Source organism: Centroberyx affinis, unplaced genomic scaffold (genome assembly GCF_046629955.1).
Source record: "Centroberyx affinis isolate AG114_WGS23_722 - 3 ecotype Tasmania unplaced genomic scaffold, CSIRO-AGI_Caff_v1 ptg001123l_1, whole genome shotgun sequence".
NCBI classification, from domain to species: Eukaryota; Metazoa; Chordata; class Actinopteri; order Beryciformes; family Berycidae; genus Centroberyx; species Centroberyx affinis.
Window position 1 is genome coordinate 97,971 of NW_027279663.1, and position 22,375 is coordinate 120,345.

General features: G+C 41.9%; 2 protein-coding genes across 2 annotated transcripts; both read left to right on the plus strand.

Annotated features, from left to right (window-relative positions):
* Positions 1 to 2,440: 2,440 nt before the first annotated feature.
* LOC139647832 (ribosome-binding protein 1-like) lies at positions 2,441 to 11,143 on the plus strand. Its single transcript, XM_071523812.1, has 5 exons — positions 2,441 to 2,485; positions 4,302 to 4,614; positions 5,712 to 5,999; positions 6,871 to 6,990; positions 7,443 to 11,143. The coding sequence occupies exons 1-5, from the start codon at positions 2,441 to 2,443 to the stop codon at positions 11,141 to 11,143; spliced, it is 4,467 nt and encodes a 1,488-aa protein (XP_071379913.1).
* A 2,072-nt stretch (positions 11,144 to 13,215) lies between these two features.
* On the plus strand, positions 13,216 to 21,962 carry LOC139647839 (butyrophilin subfamily 3 member A2-like). Its single transcript, XM_071523819.1, has 6 exons — positions 13,216 to 13,428; positions 14,402 to 14,519; positions 15,086 to 15,427; positions 16,071 to 16,349; positions 16,451 to 16,570; positions 20,615 to 21,962. Exons 2-6 carry the CDS (start codon positions 14,411 to 14,413, stop codon positions 21,349 to 21,351), a joined length of 1,587 nt encoding a protein of 528 aa, XP_071379920.1. The 5' UTR covers positions 13,216 to 13,428; positions 14,402 to 14,410; the 3' UTR covers positions 21,352 to 21,962.
* Positions 21,963 to 22,375: the final 413 nt, after the last annotated feature.

The following is a 22,375-nucleotide window of genomic DNA, read 5'->3' on the forward strand; positions in this document are numbered from 1 at the left end:
ATAACAGTGGTAGTCGGTTACTTTACGACTGGTGACGTGTCCAAAGTTCAAGTTCAGTTGTTTATTAAGTGGCTCACAAAGACGTTGAAAGTAGGAAAGAGGTGCCATCAGTTATGCTGCATTGTTAGTACAGGCTTTAGCAAACAGACATACACACTCACAATATTGTTAAATAGGGTTAATGATTGATATATCAATTTGCCATGACAGTCATGTTCGTCCACCTGTGACATGATGGAGGTTCCTGCTTGACCACAGCTACAGAAAAACAGACTGGAAAACCTGACATTTGATATTTGATTTCCTTTGCATAGTTTTTTTTTTTGGACTCCATTCTCTTATTCTTAATTTAAAAGCCTCATGTCTCCCAGAGTTTATGTACCCCTGAATAGGTGTGGTGGGTCACTCTGCCTTAAAGAGCTGCTGACACTAAAATAATTTCACCAGTCTGGGTTTCAGTGGAGAGTTTTAGTGTCCCATGATGGTCTGAATGCTGTTTCAGAGGCTTTTCCACCCTGAAAATAATGAATTGTTTGGGAAACACTGAATATTTGTACGTGTATTGATGTTCTTTTATTCAGCACAAAATATCTGCTATTGGCACCTTCAATACAAAAATATGTTTATTAATAGTGGTCTTAAAAAACCCTTGTCAAGTATCTTCCCAGCAATGTTAATTTATGATATAAGCAAACAGACATGCACAATTGCAACAATGTTGATATAGCTAAACTCACTTAGACATGCACACTTACAACATTGTAGTTTATAGACACATAATATAAGACATATACACTTACAACATTGTAGTTTATAGACACATAATATAAGACATATACACTTACAACATTGATTAGACATGCACACTTATTGGTATTATAGACTAAAATCCAATGCACATGCAGTTTAATCCAGGCTGCAGCAGATAGGAATTACAAAGTAAACACACCCCCAGGTGACCGGGGTGAAGGTAGCCTACTTTTTTTTTTTTAATTATTATTTGAGGACTTTGGCCGTGCCGCCTAATTTCCTCTGAGGTGACGTGACTTTGATACATGCAGCAGGTAGGCTATGTAGACTTTTTAAAATTAAATGTTACCTGTTCTAGCTATTCTAAGCCTAACTTTTAATTAAAATAAATTCATAATCGCCTATTTTATGATTAAAAGCAGGCCTACCGTCACAGCTGGAGGTTTCCTCTCAGTCACAACTATTTTTTCATAGGTGTAAGTGAGTGGTTTATTACACTCAAAATTGTATGCTAAATGTAGGCTATATGAAATGTAATAATTTAATACTTTAAAAATGCAATCGCCCTTAAATACCTTTTGGAAACAGCCGGTGCTATTTTGAGCGTTTGAGCACGACGTCCTTTGTTTCTGAACACCAAACTGTCGGTTGCTGTGGGTTTACACGTCAGTAATTGATGGAAGAGAGGGGAGTTGCATTGTAACTTAGAAACGATCGGTTATAAATCAGTGTGGCCTAATATCCAATCTTAAACAAACCTGCATGGCAGCTTCGAAACAATTTTTAAATTTACAACTAACAGTCATTGGCGACAAATGAAAGTGAAACTAATTCCAAACCATTATCATCGCACAGTGAGGGTTGCCTATACATAGCCTATGTATAGCCTACAGTAGTGGAAATATTATTATCATTATTATTATTATTATTATTATTGTTGTTGTTATTATTACTCAACCTTGTAAAAATGTAAGGTTTGAAATAGGTCACCTAAGCCACGTTTGGATTCACACTCCATAATTCAAACTAAAGTAATTTGTCTATGTACACTAACATGGATATGAAGAACCACCTGCAGGGGAGGGTTGTTGAGTATTGTCCCCTGTTGCATTAGTCAACATGGTGGATGTACAGTAGATGAGATTAAAGGAATAGTTCACCCTAAAATGAAAATTGTGTCATCTACTCACCCTCATGTCAGTCAAAACACTGGTGAAGTTTGTATGTCAATATGACACACAGTGAGTTAGCAAGTGCTGCTCCATGTCAGCTTTCTCCAAAGCAACTGAAATTACAGAGTCCTGGGTCTTTAAAGTTCCAAAAAAGCCAAAAAATGATAACTTTACTCCAAACAGCTTGTGCAGAGAGTCCAAGTATTCTGAAGCTAAAAATTATCTCCTAGATTTTCCTAGAAACCTCACCGGCGTTTCTACTGACATGAGGGTGCATAGATAAGGAGTGAATTTTCATTTTGGGGTGAACTAGTCCTTTAAGGTCTGGAACCTCTAACCATCCTTTGGCTCAGTTTGAGTAGTTATACTTCCGCTTAAGTTTTTTAAGCCAGCTCAGTAATGACTACATTTTGAATGATGGATCAGATATTTTGGATTTCATGATTTGGCATTAATACCACTGCATTTCTTTATATGTTCTTCCTGGAAATTTACATTTTACATTTCAGAACTCCAGGATGCTTCACCTGAAGGACGGACTGTCCCATAAATCTCAGCTCAGTGTCTTCAGTGCCTTGGCTTTCCATCACACTGTTGTTGTCCTTCTTCTAACACACTCTTGTGGAGGTAATTTACACACAAAAACATCAGTAACACCTTGGTGTGTGTTTAAAGGTAAAAGTTCATAATTAGGCTTTTGATCTAATACAATATTAAAAAGCATACCTATACATTTTCAAGAGCGGCAAAGAGTGGAATTTAAGCTTTTAGAGTTTCTGCAGGGATGGGAGCGGGACAAAACTTTTAGGGTGCATGTGGTGAAAATGACTCCCTCAGTAACTAGATTAATATGCTGATTCAGACATCTCTGTGAATACAAGTCTTTATTCCTTACACATGGAGAGAGGACTCTTACATGAGAATCATGCAATGGTAGAGAAGTCTATAAGAGGATCTTAAAACTTTATTTTATACAGTGTAACAAACACCTTACAGAGCAGGTGGGTACAGCCTGATTATAATATGCGCCAGACTAAGTTCCTCCTTATAAAAGTGGTTCCAACTGATTCTTCACATACACACACACAGGCTGTGGTTTAGACTGTTATCATTTTAGGTAAGCTGACATTTTAACCTCTTGATGCACTCTTGCCTGTCCTGTCATGTGCTCTATTATTATGACATGGTAGAGACAATACACAATTTTATTGTATCCTAAAGTTATCTATTATAATAAACTATAATATGGGAAATAAATTGTTATTTATTTCCCATAGTGGGAAGTTTAGTTGAGACCAGTTTAGTGCAGGAGTGAGCGGGAGTATGATGGAATATTGCAGGAGCAGGATTAAAAAAGACCTCTACTGCGCGCTTTCCTTGGTCCATGAGTTGTTTCCATTTTTTTGCGCCACTCCTGAATGTCCTTTGGAAATCGGACATTTAGGCCGAAGATAGTTCCTTTCAGTTCCCTGCTTTTGCTTTTAACAAGTTCCTTTTGTTTAAAATGTTAACATTTTGCAACAACTGCATGGGGGTGTTTATTATTTGGGTTGCTTGCAACGTATGCGGTGGAAAGTGATCTGGTTGACTGCACCCAGAGATAGTTTTAGTTGTGTTTGCAGGAGGCTTCTTATTTCTTTTTCGGGGTCTTCCTGCTGTTTATTTTCAGGAATTCCAGAGAATATGAGGTTGTCACGCATGCTTCTACATTCAAAGTCCATCATTGTTTCTTTTATTTCTCTGCTTTCTCTGGTAATTAGCTGAGCAGCACGATTAGCTGAGCTTGTAGTGTTTTGATTGAGTTTGGTAGAGTGTGGTTAGTTTTGGTAAGTGAGGCAATTAGGCTTTGAGGTCTTGGAAATCTTTGCGTAGTAATCCAATTAGCAAAAATCTTGCATCTAATTCTGTGAGTTTCAAATTAATACAGATAAGGCCACTAATGTCTGGGTTGTCGGCTGGTAACTGGTCTGTTTCAGTGGAGGTTTGGGGAATCGTTTGTTGCTTGGTGCTGGCATCATGCGCAGTCTGTTGAAGCACTCGTCACTTGAAATGTGGTTTGGTTCAAATCTGGCCCTTGCCCTTTGCTGCCAATGTCATCCCCCCTCACTTTCCTGTGGGTTTCTACTCAAAACTATCAATGTGACAATGTGGTTTGCTCCACCTCCCTTAGTGTTTATTCCGTCTCAGCAAACCCCTCTGTCCCTCTCTGGTTTTCAGTCTTTACAGCAAATGCAGCAACCATGAGCAGCACTTTTCTCTATTCAAAATAAGTAGAAAAAGAAGCCAGTGCTGTTAAGAGAAGTGCTTGATATTAAAAAGGTATTACAAAAACAGACCTATTTCTTCCCAGGTCAGTCTCAGGTGATTGGTCCACCTCAGCCAATAGTGGCAATAGTTGGCGATGACATCATTTTGCCATGCCACTTGGAACCTGCCATGGATGCTGTTGCCATGACACTGGAGTGGACGAGACCTGACCTGGACCCCAGATTTGTCCATGTGCGGCGTTATCGTCAGGAACTTGTGGATAAAAAACACCCATCCTACGAGGGAAGAACATTGCTGTTCATCGACAAACTGAAGCAAGGAGACATTTCACTGAAACTCTCCAAAGTGAAACTCTCTGATGAGGGAAAATACAGATGCTTCATTCCCTCATTGGACAGAGAATCTATTGTTGAGCTTGTTGTTGGTAAGTGGGCATATTTTCATAGTGTATTTATTTATTTATTTTTTTACTTTATTCATCCGAGGAGGGGTTTTGCTTGGCATAGCCCTGCTTCACATTCATAGAGTTACAGACATTCACACTGGGAGCAGACCACAGTCTTCTATTGTTGGAAACTGTGAAGCTCCACTGGGGCTTGAATCATTTTTCAAGGGTAGCTCCACAGTACTTGTTAAGGGAGGAAAGAGCATTACGCGTTAACTTTATCTGCCTCGATTTTCCCAGCTGGTGTAGGTATTGCATCCGGACCTTCCAGTCACAAGCAGGGATCTAGATAAAAAATACAACAAACAAAAATATTAAAGACTTTAAAATGCACTTTAAAATGTATTGTAAAAATCCCTTGTGCCACCATCCAGGCCAACCATTCTGACCCAGAAATGGTAACTATAGAGGATATCAGGTTACACTGTCATAAATCTAAATGATCATCAGACAGGCAGCACCGTTAATTACCTAATCTAAATGTTGCAGGGTTGAGTGTCAGAGTACAGGTATGTAACTGGGGTTATCAAATACAGCGTAAGTTTTCTACACTACCCTGTACTTCTGCTCAGAATTATCTCTAGTTCCCAACATTACTCAGTAACTTCCAAACTCGCTATTGATCCACTATTGAATCTCAACAACAGGCAAATAAGATGGCTGACACTTCTGGCTTGAAACAGCCTATAGGAGTTGAGAAAGTGAACGATCTCAGTCATAAAATAGACTTAAGGGAGATTTATGGATAATTTTGAAGACACAGCATCTTTGTTAAAGCTCCTAATTCTCGCGATACTAATTATTGACAGATTGACAGATTTGTAGAGGTTAGCAGTTCACAGATTAACACATTTACAGTCCAATGCAAGAACATATGCAGAGTGTACAAGTGTGCATTGTTTGCTATGCTTTACCAGATTGAATGAGTATCTGCATGTTTGCATCATTACATAGTCACATTATCAGGGGGTTCTCTCCACTTTACTTATTTGACTTACTTGTATGCCGTACCAAGTATCATTATTCCATTTTCACTGAATCTATTGTTTTGAATTTCTCCTCTTACTCATCATTAGGTGCTGTCTCCTCACCTCTCATCAGCTTAGTAGGACTCAACAAAGCCAGCAGTGAAGTGGTTTTAAGGTATGAATCTAAAGGCTGGTACCCAGAGCCTGAGGTGTTTTGGCTGGACGGTGAGGGAAACATCCTCTCTGCTGGACCTACAGAGACAGTCAGAGGTCCTGATGGCCTCTATACTGTCAGCAGCAGAGTGACTGTGGAGAAGACCGACACCAACAGGTTCGCCTGTAGAGTTCAACAGCAGAACATCAACCAGACCAGGGAGACACACATTCACATTACAGGTAACAAGACTAGGTCAAAACCTAGTATATGGCTGGACCGTGTATGAGTGTGCAACGTGCTGCGGCCAACCAATGGTGTAGCTAACTCTGTAACTAACTCCGCTGTAGACGGCTAATACAGAATAATAGTCCATACATCCATGCTGATCTCCGTTCCAGCGCGTCCCGTCTCCTCTCTCCGCTGCTGTCCTCTGCACCAAGCCCACGGCCCGCATCGATCCTCTCGATCCAAGCGGCAGTCGCTCTGGTACCCATCGGTGCCGAAAACGCTGTTCGCCGGACACCCGGTGACGCATTGGTGTCGGATCACCGGGGACAAATTGGCGCCCAGCTATCGGCACTGGCCGGAACCGTGGCCCCGGGAAACTCTGGGAAGCTCGGCAGCAAGCCCTCGGGGTGCCGAAACCTCCATGCTTGTCTGTGTCTCTCTCTCCACCGACAGAACAGAGGGCTGTCAGGTGGACTGAGCTCATGCATTTGCATCAAAATAAACGGTGATATGATATAATTGTATAGATTCTACTTTAGCCTCAGCTTACATGCATGATATTGGTCAGCCTGCTTACTGTGTGGGAGAAACAGGCTCCCGATCTCAGCGGAGAAACAAGATGGCGGAGAAAACAAAACTTAACTTGGCTCTGTGATCCTATGATGTGCCACGGCCGACCAATGGTGTAACTTGATCACTCAGTCAGTCAGGCACTCGGTCAGTCAGTGAGTGACAGACATTCGCGTTTGTAGGGCTGGCCCCGCTGTTGCGGTCCAGCCAAAAATGTTTTCTAAATTCATGATATGGACACTTTATTAGTTTTAAACAACTGAGGTCTAGTTTTATATAAATGCCATGCTGTTCTGTGTTTTATCATTTCAGATGAGTTCTTCGTGGTCTCGTCTTGTTCTGCTGGTCATATCACCATTGTCTTGGCTGTTGTCTTCATGTGTATTGTTGCAGTTGTCTTTGTTGTGTGGAGATGGAGACAAAACAAAATCAGTAAGTCACACATTTATTTTTCTTCTCTTTTCTTAATGTCAAGTTAATATCACAGCTCTTTGAGGATAATAGTGATCATTTCAGTTTATTAATAAATGTTACTATTTCATAAGGTTATATAAAAAATGAAAATGTAATAGTATTACATGTTGAATTTTACTCTCATGCCATCAGTCAATTTATCAGAAAAGGTGTTTCTGCTTCTAAACAGTTTATGTCTCATTTTGGAATTAAATGCTTCATATGCTCTACCTTCCTATAAGGCAAGGAAATGTCGTCTATGCTGACATTTTAATGTAAAGTAAAGTCATGTTTTTAGCTTCGCCATAACATTTCTGTTGTGTTCCTGCAGCTGTTTTCCAATTTTTCACCTTTTCTCTACAAAAGACAACACTGCATGAACACAGCAAATTTGAACATCAACACTGTTTCTTGCTTCTATATGCACACAGAGACCAACAAGCACCATGAGGACGTGACTGATCAGAGAGAAAGACACAAGACCAAATCTGGAAGTGACGACACAGAACTTCAAGTTCTGATTGATGGAGGAAGAGACAGAGAGCAGCTCATGGCAGGAAGGGAGGCAAAGAATGATCTGGACAACAGAGAAGAGGAGAAAAAGACTAAATCTACAAGTAATGGCGCAGAACTTTGGTTTATGGAAGGAGAAAGAGACAAAAAGCAGCTTGTGGCAGAAAGAGAGGCAATGAAGGATCTGGACAACAAAAAGGCTAAATCTGAGGAAGAGCAACAAATTAAAGAGAACTGCTTTAAACAAATGGAAATGGTGGTTACTAGATCAATCAAGCTTCAGTCAGTGAATATGGAACGTGCAGAGAGGGAGACAGACAAGACAGACCTCAAAATACTGAAAGAAGCAGCAGAGACAGAGAAAGATGATGACAAAAAGCTTCCATTAGAGGCCAAAATGGATCTAGACAAGAGACAGACAGAAGATGAGAAATGGCTACAGAAGACAGAACAAGTAGTGGAGAGCAAAGAGGCTGAAGTTACTAGAGTGGCAGAAAGCAAGAGTAAAGCAGAGAACCAGAAAGAGCCAATCAATGTGAAATTGGAGAAGACAGAGAAACAGAGTGATGAGAGAGAGATTCAGTCAGTCAATAGAGAAGTAACAGAGGGGAAGACAGAGAAAACAGACCTCAAAATACATCAAGAAGCAGCAGGGAGAGAAAACAGGAGAAAGGTGACAGAGCTTCAGGCAGAGCAACAGCAAAAAGTGAAACCTCTGGAAGTCCAGGAGAAAATCAGAAAGCAGGAACAAAGTCAGAATGCAATCGGGGAGCAGGTGGCAAGTCAAGAGGCAACTGGAAAACAGGGGGAAAGTAACAAGGCAACTGGGGAACAGAGGGAAAGTCAGAGCACCACTGGGAACAAGGGCAAAAGTCAGGAGGCAACTGGGAAACAACGGCAAAGTCAGCAGGAAACTGAGGAGCAGGGGAAATGTCAGGAGGCAACCATTAAGCAGGGTGAAAGTAAGGAGGCAACCAGGGAGCAGGATGGAACTCAGGAGAAAACCATGAAGCAGGGGGAAAATCAGGAGGCACCTGGGAAACCGGGGGAAAGTCAAAACACCACTGGGCAGCAGGAGAAAAGCCAGGAAGCAACCGTGGAGCAGGGGAAAGGTCAGGAGGCAACTGGGGAGAAGGAGGAAAGTCAGGAGGCAACCAGGGAGAAGGGGGAAGGTCCGGAGGCAACCGAGGGGAAGGGGGAAAGTCAGGAGGCAACCGATAAGCAGTGTGAAAGTAAGGAAGCAAACAGGAAGCAGGGGAAAGATCAGGAGGCAAACGGGGAGCAGGACGGAACTCAGGAGGCAACCGTGAAACCGGGGGAAAGTCAAAGCACCACTGGGAACAAGTGCAAAGGTCAGGAGGTAACCAGGAAACAGGAGGCAAGTCAGGAGGCAACTGAGCAGCAGGGGAAAAGTCAGGAAGCAACCGTGGAGCAGGGGAAAGGTCCAGAGGCAACCGAGGAGAAGGGGGAAAGTCAGGAGGCAACCGGTAAGCAGTGTGGAAGTAAGGAAGCACACGGGGAGCAGGACGGAACTCAGGAGGCAACCATGAAGCAGGGGGAAAATCAGGAGGCACCTGGGAAACAGGAGGCAAGTCAGGAGGCAACTGGGCAGCAGGAGAAAAGTCAGGAAGCAACCGTGGAGCAGGGGAATGATCAGGAGGCAAACGGGGCACAGGACGGAACTCAGGAGGCAACCGGGAATCCGGGGGAAAGCACCACTGGGAACAAGGGCAAAAGTCAGGAGGTAACCGGGCAGCAGGAGAAAAGTCAGGAAGCGACCGGGCAGCAGGAGAAAAGTCAGGAAGCAAGTCCAGAGGCAACTGGGAAACAAGGGCAAAGTCAGCAGGAAACCGAGAAGCAGGGGAAATGTCAGGAGGCAACCATTAAGCAGTTTGAAAGTAAGGAAGCAAACAGGGAGCAGGGGAAAGATCAGGAGGCAAACAGGGAGCAGGACGGAACTCAGGAGGCAACCGGGAAACCGGGGGAAAGCACCACTGGGCAGCAGGAGAAAAGTCAGGAAGCAACCGTGGAGCAGGGGAAAGGTCAGGAGGCAACTGGGGAGAAGGAGGAAAGTCAGGAGGCAACCAGGGAGAAGGGTCCGGAGGCAACCAAGGAGAAGGGGGAAAGTCAGGAGGCAACCGATAAGCAGTGTGAAAGTAAGGAAGCAAACGGGCAGCAGGGGAAAGATCAGGAGGCAAACAGGGAGCAGGATGGAACTCAGGAGGCAACCATGAAGCAGGGGGAAAATCAGGAGGCACCTGGGAAACCGGGGGAAAGTCAAAGCACCACTGGGAACAAGGGCAAAAGTCAGGAGGTAACCGGGAAACAGGAGGCAAGTCAGGAGGCAACTGGGCAGCAGGAGAAAAGTCAGGAAGCAACCGTGGAGCAGGGGAAAGATCAGGAGGCAAACAGGGAGCAGGACGGAACTCAGGAGGCAACCAGGAAACTGGGGGAAAGCACCACTGGGCAGCAGGAGAAAAGTCAGGAAGCAACCGTGGAGCAGGGGAAAGGTCAGGAGGCAACTGGGGAGAAGGAGGAAAGTCAGGAGGCAACCAGGGAGAAGGGTCCGGAGGCAACCAAGGAGAAGGGGGAAAGTCAGGAGGCAACTGGGCAGCAGGAGAAAAGTCAGGAAGCAACCGTGGAGCAGGGGAAAGATCAGGAGGCAAACAGGGAGCAGGACGGAACTCAGGAGGCAACCGGGAAACCGGGGGAAAGCACCACTGGGCAGCAGGAGAAAAGTCAGGAAGCAACCGTGGAGCAGGGGAAAGGTCAGGAGGCAACTGGGCAGCAGGAGAAAAGTCAGGAAGCAACCGTGGAGCAGGGGAAAGGTCAGGAGGCAAACGGGATGCAGGACGGAACTCAGGAGGCAACCGGGAATCCGGGGGAAAGCACCACTGGGAACAAGGGCAAAAGTCAGGAGGTAACCGGGAAACAGGAGGCAAGTCAGGAGGCAACTGGGCAGCAGGAGAAAAGTCAGGAAGCAACTGGGGAGAAGGGGGAAAGTCAGGAGGCAACTGGTAAGCAGTGTGAAAGTAAGGAAGCAAATGGGGAGCAGGGGAAAGGTCAAGTGGCAATCAGGGAGCAGGATGGAAATGAGGAGAAAACCATTCAGCAGGGGGAAAGTCCAGAGGCAACTGGAAAACTAGGGGTAAATCAGGGGGCAACCGGTAAGCAGGGTGAAAGTAAGGAAGCAAACGGGAAGCAGGGGGAAAGTAAGGGAGCAACAGGGGAGCAGGAGAAAGGTCAGGAAGGAGCTGGGAAACAGGGGGAAAGTCAGGAGGCAAGCGGAAAGCTGGGGGAAAATCAAGAGACAACCGGTAAGCCGGGTGAATGTAAGGAAGCAACCGGGGAGCAGGGCAAAGGTCAGGAGGCAACCGGGGAGAAGGGGAACGGTCAGGAGGCAACCAGTAAGCAGGGTGAAAGTAATGAAGCAACCGGGAAGCAGGGTGAAAGTCAGGAGGCAACCGGTAAACAGGGTGAAAGTAAGGAGGAAACCGGGAAGTATGGGGAACGTGAGGAGGGAACTGGGAAACAGAAGGAAAGTCAAGAAGCAACCATGGAGCAGGGGGAAGGTCAGGGGGCAGCCGGGGAGAAGGGCGAATGTCAAGAGGCAACCTAGAAGCACGGGGAACGTCAGGAGGCATCTGGGAAATTGGGGGAAAGTCAGGTGGCAACCATGGAGTAGGGCGAAAGTCAGGAGGCAGGTGGGGAACTGGGGGAAAGTCAGGAGGTAACTGGGACACCGGCGGAAAGTCTGGAGGCAATTAGGAAACTGGAGGAAAGTCAGGAGGCAGTTGCTGAAGGTTACGTGTGGTACAAACAATGACAAGTTCACTAGTTTACAAGATTCTTCCCTCGTTTCATCAATTCCACCATTAAGAGAACATTTGGGAAGGGGTGAGGGCCACTTTTAAACAGCGAGGGAGGAGTCAAGCTAGTTTAAAAAATGTTGTAAATGACTTCATGGCCATGGAGGAGCTTCGTTCAAGAACAGGATTTCACAGAGGCGAAAACAACAACATAGCTGGCCTGTGTGTGTGGATATTGGTTTATATCATTATGTCTCAATGAAATCTCCACATAGGTCTCATTGCAGGTTTAGCCTTTGCATTATTTCTTGGTGAGAATTCACATAAAGCTCTCGTGCTCTTTATCTCATATGTATAATGTGACATCGGATTACCTAATATTATTGTGTGCGTGTGTGTGTGTTTTTTTTTTTAAATAAACATAGCCTAGTTATTTTTATTTTTTGGTTTATTTTCGCATTTTTTCTATCATGCTTGTATTGCTTATTCCTTTGTGAGAATTCTATATCATGTTACTTAATAAAATTTTGGTGTGTGAATAAATGAACCATGTAGTGGGAAAACTGTAAATAGATTTATGAATAAACCGTCATCATGATGCTTGTCCTTAAATCTTTTCTTCAGACCGATTTAACCCAGTAAATATACTGCATATACCAACGTCTTTTCCCTGGTAGGGTGGAAAGGCCTTTAGACCATGTGATATTTAGACCATGAACTCTCCATAATGAACGTCTTGTAGTGGGATGGCAGCTCTTCTTTAATTCAGTGGTAGAGCAACCAGCAGCATATAGACCCGTGTGGCTTTGTTTTCTATGAACTGACCAAGCGTGTTGTCTGCAACTGTACTGTGCAGACAAAATATATAGACAACCTGACCAGACTCCATCTTCCATTCTCTCTCTCTCTCTCTCTCTCTCTCTCTCAGATGTTATCAGCATGAATAAAAGGTCCTACTCTGCCCCCTGCAGCTGACCTATCACCTATCTCATAAACACTTCCTTTTCCTAATATAGGGGCTACCGATTTGATTGCTGTTGCAGTAATTTAAAATAGTGAGAATCAGTTACCTTGAAACTGGTGACATGTCCAAGTTCAGCTTTTTATTGGTTAAGTAGCTCACAAAGATGTTGAAAGCAAATGAAATGCGGTACAGTGTATCAACATTGGTAATTGGGAATACAATGATCCATCAGTTTGTCAACATACTATGTGGATATTGGCCTCCTATCAGATATCTTAGTCAGTGTCGCCCACCTGTGATATGATGGAGGTTCCTCCTTGACCACAGGTAGAGAAAAACAATATGGAAAACCCATAAATGACATTTGATTTTCTTTGCACTTTGTTTTTTTCTTTTTTATCTCTATCTCTTTAAATAATGACATATAGGCCTAAATAAATTAAGTAGCCTATAAATAAACAAACATCCTTGTTTACTTTTGTGGTAATTCAATAACAGACACAATTTTCAAAAGGCAAGTGATAATTCAAAACCAGATAGATAATCATCCTATAATGTGTTGCATTTAAAACTTGCATCAGCGCAGATGGATTCATCAACAACAACAGTGGAGACCCTGGTAAGTTGATCATTTAATATATTTGTGCGTCTGTATGGAGATATGACCATCTATAGTGTTTTCTATTTTGTTTTCCTGTGAAATGCGCGCCGCGGCACGCGGAGAAAATAAACCAGACGCTGAAACTGGCGCTCCAGATTGACAGGCGCGAGCGGTGCCAGCGTCAACGACCTGACCCATTAACATGGGCGTCGGAAGGAAACGGCCTCCGCTTCGGGGCTGTTCCGCGGCCGTTACCATCCTGTGTGAACGCGCCGTGATGCTGCAACTTCTTATCTGGACACTCCCGTAGGCCTAACATTCGGCCATTCTCCATCGTGTGCGCCGTAAGCAGTGATTTGTGTTCGCTGCTGCAGAGGAAATAAAGTTCCTGTTTATGAACGCAACCTCGACGTCTCGCTACCATCCTTCATCAGCAGAGTTGGTCTGCTAGTTATCAGCTACGAGCCAGGCTTATAACCTACATTAGTCTAAAGAAACCAGTGCGCTCGGGGCCAGGAAACTGGAAAAGAGTAAGTAACACTTTCAACCACAAGCATATTTTTCATATGTAAACAATGGGTCGCTTGCCTACTCTCAAAATTTGTATACGAAATATTATGAATTGTAGACTAATAATTTCAATAATGTCAAAACAGTTAACTTTTAAAACAGCCTGCAGGTAATTTTGAGCGTTTTCACTTTTCTTTTCTGAACACCAAACTCTCGGTTATTGGGGGTTTACACGTCAGTAATTTATTGAAGACATGTTGGACTTGCATTATAACTAAGTAACGATGGGTTGTAATTGTTGTAATATCTTAAACCAACCTGGAAGCTTCAAAATACACTTTAAAGTAACTATTTTATGTCTTTGGCAACAAACGAAAGTGAAACTAGTTCGTTAGATTATCATTACACACTGAAGGACGTACAGAAGAGCATTATTTAATTAAAATCTGTAAATAGGTTTGGAACAGGTCACTAAGCCACGTTTGGATTCACACTGCAAGTGTCATTAAAATAAAATTCATTTGTCTATAAACATAAACACGGACATGAAAACTACGAAATGACCAGCAGAGTGGGCGGTTGAGTTCTGTCCTCTTACGTTACACCATCTTGGTTTCTAGGTCTAGATGTTAAAGGTACATTCACAGTTGTATATTCACACTTTTTTTTTTAAGTAGTGGCAAGCAGGCAGTTATCTCTGAGAGAGAGAGAGAGACAGACAGACAGGGTCGTCACATTACATTTTACCACACAAACACAAACCACACAAAGAACGGATGGACGAGGAAGACTATTAAAATACCTCTTAGGTGTAACATTAATTTTCTCAAAATTTCAGTCAAGAGCTTCATTCCAAAATGAGAGAGATCAAAAACTATAAGTAAAAAGACAGAGCTATTTTGGAGTTGATTATTTTGTATGAATAGCACTTCAAAAAGCATTTGTCCTTTCATATTCTCTTCCTGGAAATTAACATTTTATTTCAATTTTCAGAACTCCAGAATGTTTTACCTGAAGGACGGACTGTCTCTTAAATCTCAGCTCAGTGTCTTCAGTGCCTTGGTTTTCCATTACACTGCCGTCTTTCTCCTTCTGACACACTCTTGTGGAGGTAATTTACACACGACAAAATCAATAATGCCATGGTTTGGAGTATTTAAAGGTAAAAGGTCACGATTAGGCTTTAGATCTAATATAATAAATAATAATATAATAATATAAAGTGAAAATTTGAAGACATTTTCATCAGTATTCTGCATGTTTTTACTGCTTTTTGGCTTTATAGGGCAGTATAACAGGGTATCTTAAGTAGGGTAATTAATTTGCAGTGTATTAACAAAACAAATTATTCAACCAGCCATTCAAAGAATACTGACTTCTTGTTGTTGTTGTTCTTTTCAACGTTAAGAACATGCTGTTGTGTTTAGCATGGTTTCAGTGGCCAAATCAACAGACATTATGTTAATAATATTTCAGCAGATTGGAGTTTTTTTTCAGTCATTCATAATCCTCACATTCATGATCATGGAAGGTCCGGCGGTTAACTCAAACAATGAGAATATTTTTGCCCCCAGAGCAGCTCTGCTTCCCAGAAAGGTTTATAGAACTGAAACACTAATCGTCAGTATTTCAAGTTTTCGCAAAACGGCATAAAACTTCAAACCTATTTCTTCCCAGGTCAATCCCAGGTGATTGGTCCAACTCAGCCAATAGTGGCAATAATTGGTGATGACATCATTTTGCCATGCCGCCTGGAACCTGCCACGGATGCTGCTACCATGACACTGGAGTGGGCGAGACCTGACCTGAACCTCGGATTTGTCCTTGTGTGGCGTTATGGTCGGGAATTTCAGCTCAGTAAACACCCGTCCTATGTGGGAAGAACATCACTGTTCATCAACAAACTGAAACACGGAGACATTTCACTGAAACTCTCCAATGTGAAACTCTCTGATGAGGGAAAATACACATGCTTCATTCCCTCATTGGGTAGAGAATCTATTATTGAGCTTGTTGTTGGTAAGTGGGCATATGTTCACTGAGCATGTTTTTTTAAACCTTTATGCATCAGTACAACCATAGAATTCTACTGTTGTTGGAGGAGATATTTTGACAGTTTGGACTCATTGTTAGCAGTAAGAGGCAACAGAGCTCGCTGCTTCAACCTGAGTTTGTCTGAGGTCTGAGATGGTACATCTTGAACTAATGACCCTGAGATGGTAGATGTCGTGTATGGTTGTCTGTCCCTAAGGCCTAACCAAGGTGAACAAACACATGTCACATAATGCATGTCAGCATGTTCAACTACATGCATACATAATAATAACAATATATTTTGTGACATGTTCGTAATTTTAAGTATATTTCAGGCCATAAATATTGTCCAAATTTATACTGCATTCTGGAAAATCTGAGATATTTGTTTACCCAGCTTTTACTGGGGACAGACTTTATTTACACCAAAACACAACACTCCCCAGTCGCTATTGGAAGTTTTATGGTATGCAGGGTTTGCACATGTGCACTGTTGGCTGTCTGCAGATTTAAAGAGTAGATCATTAGATAGTCACATTATCAGGTGATTTATCTCTCCACTTAACTGATTTGGTGATTGTATACTGTGCCAAGTATCATTATTCCATTTCCATTGACTCATCATTAGGTGCTGTCTCCTCTCCTGTCATGGGGATTACCAAAAACAGCAGTGAAGTGGTTTTAGGGTGTGAATCTAAAGGCTGGTACCCAGAACCTGAGGTGTTTTGGCTGGACGGTGAGGGAAACATCCTCTCTGCTGGACCTACAGAGACAGTCAGAGGTCCTGATGGCCTCTATACTGTCAGCAGCAGAGTGACTGTGGAGAAGACAGACACCAACAGGTTCACCTGTAGAGTTCAACAGCAGAACATCAACCAGACCAGGGAGACACACATTCATGTTCCAGGTAAAAATGTTTTCTAAATTCATGATATGGACACATTATTAGTTTTAGACAACTGAGGTCTAGTTTTATATGCCATGCTGTTGTGTGTTTTATCATTTCAGATGAGTTCTTCATGGTCCTGCCCAGTTCTGCTGGTTATATCACCATTGTCTTGGCTGTTGTCTTCATGTGTATTGTTGCAGTTGTCTTTGTTGTGTGGAGATGGAGACGAAACAAAATCAGTAAGTCACACATTTATTTTTCCTCTCCTTTCTTAATGTCAAGTTACTGTCACAGTGGTTACAGTGATATTAAGGGTTTCATTACAAAACATGCATTTAAAAAAACATGAGCCCAAGGCAAGGCAAGTTTATTTATATAGCACATTTCAGCAACAGGGCAATTCAAAGTGCTTTACATAAAACATTAAAAGCATCAAGACAAAATGAAAAGGATAAAATTCAAATAAAAGACCAAGAAAAATAAAGCTCATTAAAGAGCTAAGAGAATAAAAAAAAACCCAAAAAATAGGCTAAAATAGAATAGGACAGGTGTAAAATACAAGAATAAAGGTTACAGTGCAGTGTGAGAGTTGAATAGTTATTTGATGTCATAAAAGGCAGCGGCAAACAGAAAAGTCTTCAGCCTTGATTTAAAAGAACTGAGAGTTGCAGCAGACCTGCAGTTTTCTGGGAGTTTGTTCCAGATATGTGGAGCATAAAAACTGAACGCTGCTTCTCCATGTTTAGTTTTGACTCTGGGGACAGAAAGCAGACCTGTCCCAGACCACCTGAGAGGTCTGGATGGTTTATAACGTAGCAGAAGATCAGAAATGTATTTTGGCCCTAAACCATTCAGTGCTTTATAACCCAACAGTAGTATTTTGAAATCAATTCTTTGACAGACAGGAAGCCAGTGTAAAGACCTCAGAACTGGAGTGATGTGATCCACTTTCCTGGTCTTAGTGAGGATTCGAGCAGCAGCGTTCTGAATCAGCTGCAGCTGTCTGATCGTTTTTTTAGGGAGACCTGTAAAGACACTGTTACAGTAGTCGAGTCTACTGAAGATAAATGCATGGACAAGTTTTTCCAAATCCTGCTGAGACATAAGTCCTTTAATCCTTGATATATTCTTAAGGTGATAGTAGGCTGACTTAGTAATTGTCTTAATGTGGCTGTTGAAATTCAAGTCTGAGTCCATGACTACTCCAAGATTTCTGGCTTGGTTTGTGGTTTTTAACATTACCGATTGAAGCTGTGCACTGACTTTTAATCGTTCTTCCTTGGCTCCAAAGACAATTACTTCAGTTTTATTTTTGTTTAATTGAAGAAAATTCTGACACATCCAGTCATTGAGTTCAATGCACTTACTCAGCGTTTGTATGGGACTATAGTCCCCTGGTGATATGGTTATGTAAATTTGTGTGTCGTCTGCATAATTATGGTAACATATTTTGTTGTTTTCCATAATCTGAGCCAGTGGAAGCATGTAGATGTTGAATAGAAGAGGCCCCAGAATGGAGCCTTGGGGAACTCCGCATGTCATTTTTGTCCGCTCAGATGTGTGATTACTTATAGACACAAAGTAGTCCCTGTCCTTTAAATAGGATTCAAACCAATTTAGTACTGTGCCGGAAAGTCCCACCCAGTTTTCCAGCCGGTCCAGTAATATGTTGTGGTCGACCGTGTCGAATGCAGCACTGAGATACAGTAATACTAAGACTGAAATTCTGCCACTGTCTGTGTTTAAGTGGATGTCATTGAAGACCTTAACAAGGGCAGTCTCAGTGCTGTGGTGTGGTCGAAATCCTGACTGGAAGACATCAAAACAGTTGTTTAGTGCCAAGAAGTTGTTCAGCTGTTGAAAAACGGCTTTTTCAATGATTTTATTTAAAAACGGGAGGTTTGATATGGGCCTATAATTGTTAATTAGTGACGTGTCTAGGTTGTTCTTTTTTAAGAGTGGCTTGATGACTGCAGTTTTCAGGGCCTGTGGAAAGACACCTGAGAGAAGAGACATGTTTACAATTTGTAGAAGGTCTGAGGCCATACAATTTGAAACATTTTTGAAAAAGCCTGTTGGCAGAATATCAAGGCAGCAGGAGGAGGATTTCAGATGTTGTATAATGTCCTCCAGGTTTTTATGGTTGATCGGATAAAATTGTGTCATGGTATTTGAATTGATTTTAAGTGGACACAGGGTCAACACATATCCTGTACCTGATATGGAGGCACTGACTGCTTGTCTAATTTTCTGAATTTTGTCAGTGAAGAAGGAGGCAAATTCATTGCAGGCCCTGGTGGATAGAAGTTCAGAGGCTACTGACACAGGAGGGTTTGTTAGCCTGTCAACAGAAGCAAACAAGGCACGTGCATTATTATTGTTTTTGGTGATGATGTCAGAGAAAAAGGACCGCCTTGCATTTCTCAGTTCCAAATTATAAATGCGAAGTCTCTCTTTATAGATGTCATAATGAACCTGGAGATTTGTTTTTCGTCACCTGCGTTCAGCCTTTCGACACTCTCTTTTTTCTATTCTGACCAGCGTGGTATTTCTCCACGGAGATCTTTTCTTACCAGAGACAACCTTCACCTTAATGGGTGCAATGGCATCAATAACATTTGTAATTTTAGAATTGAAATTATCTACAAGCTCATTGACTGAGACCCAAGAGAGGGCGGGTGTGGAAGAGAAAGCCTGAATAAATAAATCACTGGTGTTTTCAGTGATATACCGTTTTGCAATTGTCTCTGTTTGAACATTTGTGTGCACGGAGATAGTACTCTCAAAGAAAACACAGAAATGATCAGAGAGAGCAACATCAGTCACCACAACCTTAGAAATGTTCAGACCCTTGGAGATAATTAAGTCCAAGGTGTGGCCCTTGTTGTGTGTGGGCTCCGTCACATGCTGAGTCAGTCCATAGTTATCAAGAACACAACACAGTTCTTTAGTCCCTTTGTCCTGGGGGTTGTCAACATGGATGTTAAAATCACCAACAATAACTACACAGTCAAAGTCCAGGGTTAGGGTTAGCCCTAATCCTATTAAAAAAATACTTGTGATACTATTTTCAAAAAGATAGTATCCTATTTTATAAGGCTATAGTGTAGAGAAAAAAATTATAGTATTCCATGTTTACCTTTAGTCTACTCTCATGCCATCAGTCAGTTTGTCAGAAAAGGTGTTTCTTTTTTTAAAATGGTTTATGTGTGTCTGAAAACAACGCCACCCGCCAAATGTGGTTAAATTGTTGGCTGTGGCGGGTAAAATCGTCAAGTCACACCGTGGCTGGTAGGTTTTTTGTATTATTTTAACAAATCATTCTATTTCTGTAACCGCAACACATATTGCGTTACGTAACATTATCATCGTTAATTTGAAAGAGACAGAGGTTAAGTGTTGTGGGACATTCTCAAATTTTCTATCCTGCCTTCCTCAACATTGTAGTCGCTCCTGCCAGTTCTGCGGTTTTGAGGTGATCCACATCTTATGGTCGCATTTGTGCAGTGGAAAAAGAGAATATGACAGTCAGTGGCAGTTTATAAAGATGTTAAGGATAAATTGGCACCTCTGGTTACTGGTGTTACAGGTGTCAAGTAAACTCAAAACATGGTGATGGTAGCTGCCATATTGGTCTGAAGTAAACGTTACTATGGTTACAGACATTAAAGCCATCGCAATGTCATTGGAGTGGAGTTGACTCCCATTACTCGTACATACACAGTCTAGTCATTTTACTTCAGCCTGCTCCAATGTGAACCAAACATATGCAAATTCTCTCTCATTCATAAATCCGGTTCTCACTACCAAATTCTGGCAGTGTATACGTAGCCAAAATGTGGCGAACCAGAAAAAAGAGTCAAGAAACTGTGGATGCAGAGAAAAAAGGTAAAAAGGTAAAAAATCTGAGTGGAAATTTGTATCTACCAGAAAAAAGAGTCAAGAAACTGTGGATGCAGAGAAAAAAGGTAAAAAGGTAAAACATCTGAGTGAAATTTGTATCTACCTGCAACAGTGGCTGGTGGAGAAAAAAAAAATTTTCAGACCCTTCATATACTGTAAAACCCTCCTATACCTTCCTATAAGGGAAGTAAGTGTCTTCTCTGCTGCTGTGGCCTATTTTACTGTAAAACTCATGTTTTTAGCTTCACCATCACATTTCTGTTGTGCGTCTGCAGCTGTGTCTTCAATTTCACACCTTTTCTCTACAAAAGGAAACACTGCATAAACAACAAATTTGAACTTCAACTTCAACAATGTTTCTTGCCTCTATTTGCACACAGAGACCAAGATGCACCATGAGAACGAAACTGAACATAGGAAAGGAGAGAAGAAGACCAATTCTTTAAACAGTGACACAGAACATCACATTCTGATGGAAGGAGAAAGAGACAGAGAAGAGCTTACAGCAGAAAGAGTGGCAATGATGGAGTTGGACAAGAAAAAGACAAAACTTGAGGAAGAGCTGCAGAAGAAAGAATGCAAACGGAAAAACGCAGAAGAGGCGGTTGCTCGATCGATGGGAAGGAAGAAGGAACTGGAGGAACAGAGAAAGCAACTCAAATCCCTACTGGAGAAGGTAGTGGCAGGGAGAGAGGAGGAGGAGAAAAAATGGTGGAAAAGCAGTCAGGTAAAGGCCAACATAGAGGATCTGAAGACAAGAAAGTCAGAACTTGATGAACAGCTACGGAACACAGAGAAAGAACTGGTGGTCAAAAATTATGAAATTACTATAATGACAGAGAAGAAGAGTAAAGCAGAGAACGAGATGGAGCAAATCAATGTGGAATTGAAGGAGACAGAGAAACAGAGGGATGAAATTGAGAGGAAGCTTCAGTCAGTCAGTAGAGAAGTAACAGAGAGGGAGACAGAGGAGACAGACCTCAAAATACAGCAAGAAGCAGCAGAGAGAGAAAACCAAGAGCTCCCACAGGAGACAGAGCTTCAGGCAGAGCAACATAAAGTAAAACCTCTGGAAAGCCTGGAGGAAATGACAGAGGAAACACATGCATTTCAATGAGAGAGAAGCAGAGAGTCAGGAAGAGCTGCAGGAGAAAGATAAGGATGTTGAAGGACAAACTGACACTACTCAAACAGAGAAGAAAGAGGAGGGAGAGGCCAGAATGAAAAAGGACAGAGCAGAGAGAGAGAGAAGGGGGGAGTCACACTAAATCACACATTAACATATCAGAAAGTGAAAATTAGTTGAGCAGGACCAGCTGACCAACAACAGTTTTTACAAGTCTGTTGTTAAAGACTTTCTAGCTGCTGTGAGAAGTTAATACTGAGCTGATTTAGAGGAGGAAGGAAAAAATTGTAAAATCAGCTCAAGAAGCAAAAAGCAGAGCAACAGGAGAGAGATCAAATCATAACATAAAATTGTAAATAAGAATACCATTTACAATCCCAACTGTGATGACAGTAGTTAAACTCAGTAATGCTTTTAGTTTTTATTGGAGAGTTTTTACATTTTCTTAAATTCAGATTGTGTTGCTTAGTGTTGCCTGTTTTTAATGTATTGTGATATTGTGATAATTAACTTTTGCACTACTGTTGTAGATAACAATTTTATTTTGTGTGTGTAAATAAACTCAATATTGGGATCATTGTACATAGATGGATAAATAAAGCTTCACCCTGTTTTAACCATTTCTGCAGCCTCTCTGCAGGAATTTCATCTGCATCAGTCCATGTATTGCTTGATCCTATAATGTTATTTTTCTAGCTGCAGAAAACATTTGAGAAATCACAGTTTCAGCAGCTGTTAACATCAAAAACAATGGAGTTGACCCTAGTCCTGGGTAGGTTTGGGCTGAATTGTAACAGACCTGTCAATGCTAAAACAAACCCACAGACTCTATTCAGAGAGGTGTAGAGATGATGTGGTTATTCCGCAGAGGGTTTGTGATGGTTATATATACTTTATTTTGGTCTGTGAGTAGATTGTAAATATATAAACACTGGTGTTCTGAAAAATTCAGCCTCAGTTTAGAGACGGCGTGCTTTGAAAACACTACAGATGTTTTTATCTGACTTCACTTCTG

What these genes read in the sequence shown, in the direction of transcription:
- LOC139647832 (XM_071523812.1), top strand. Translation starts at nt 2,441, where the DNA reads ATGCTTCACCTGAAGGACGGACTGTCCCATAAATCTCAGCTCAGT. An exon ending in TATTGTTGAGCTTGTTGTTG is followed by an intron (nt 4,615 to 5,711) that starts GTAAGTGGGCAT and finishes ACTCATCATTAG; the next exon opens with GTGCTGTCTCCTCACCTCTC. An exon ending in GACACACATTCACATTACAG is followed by an intron (nt 6,000 to 6,870) that starts GTAACAAGACTA and finishes TTATCATTTCAG; the next exon opens with ATGAGTTCTTCGTGGTCTCG.
- LOC139647839 (XM_071523819.1), top strand. Translation starts at nt 14,411, where the DNA reads ATGTTTTACCTGAAGGACGGACTGTCTCTTAAATCTCAGCTCAGTGTC. An exon ending in TCTGACACACTCTTGTGGAG is followed by an intron (nt 14,520 to 15,085) that starts GTAATTTACACA and finishes ATTTCTTCCCAG; the next exon opens with GTCAATCCCAGGTGATTGGT. An exon ending in GACACACATTCATGTTCCAG is followed by an intron (nt 16,350 to 16,450) that starts GTAAAAATGTTT and finishes TTATCATTTCAG; the next exon opens with ATGAGTTCTTCATGGTCCTG.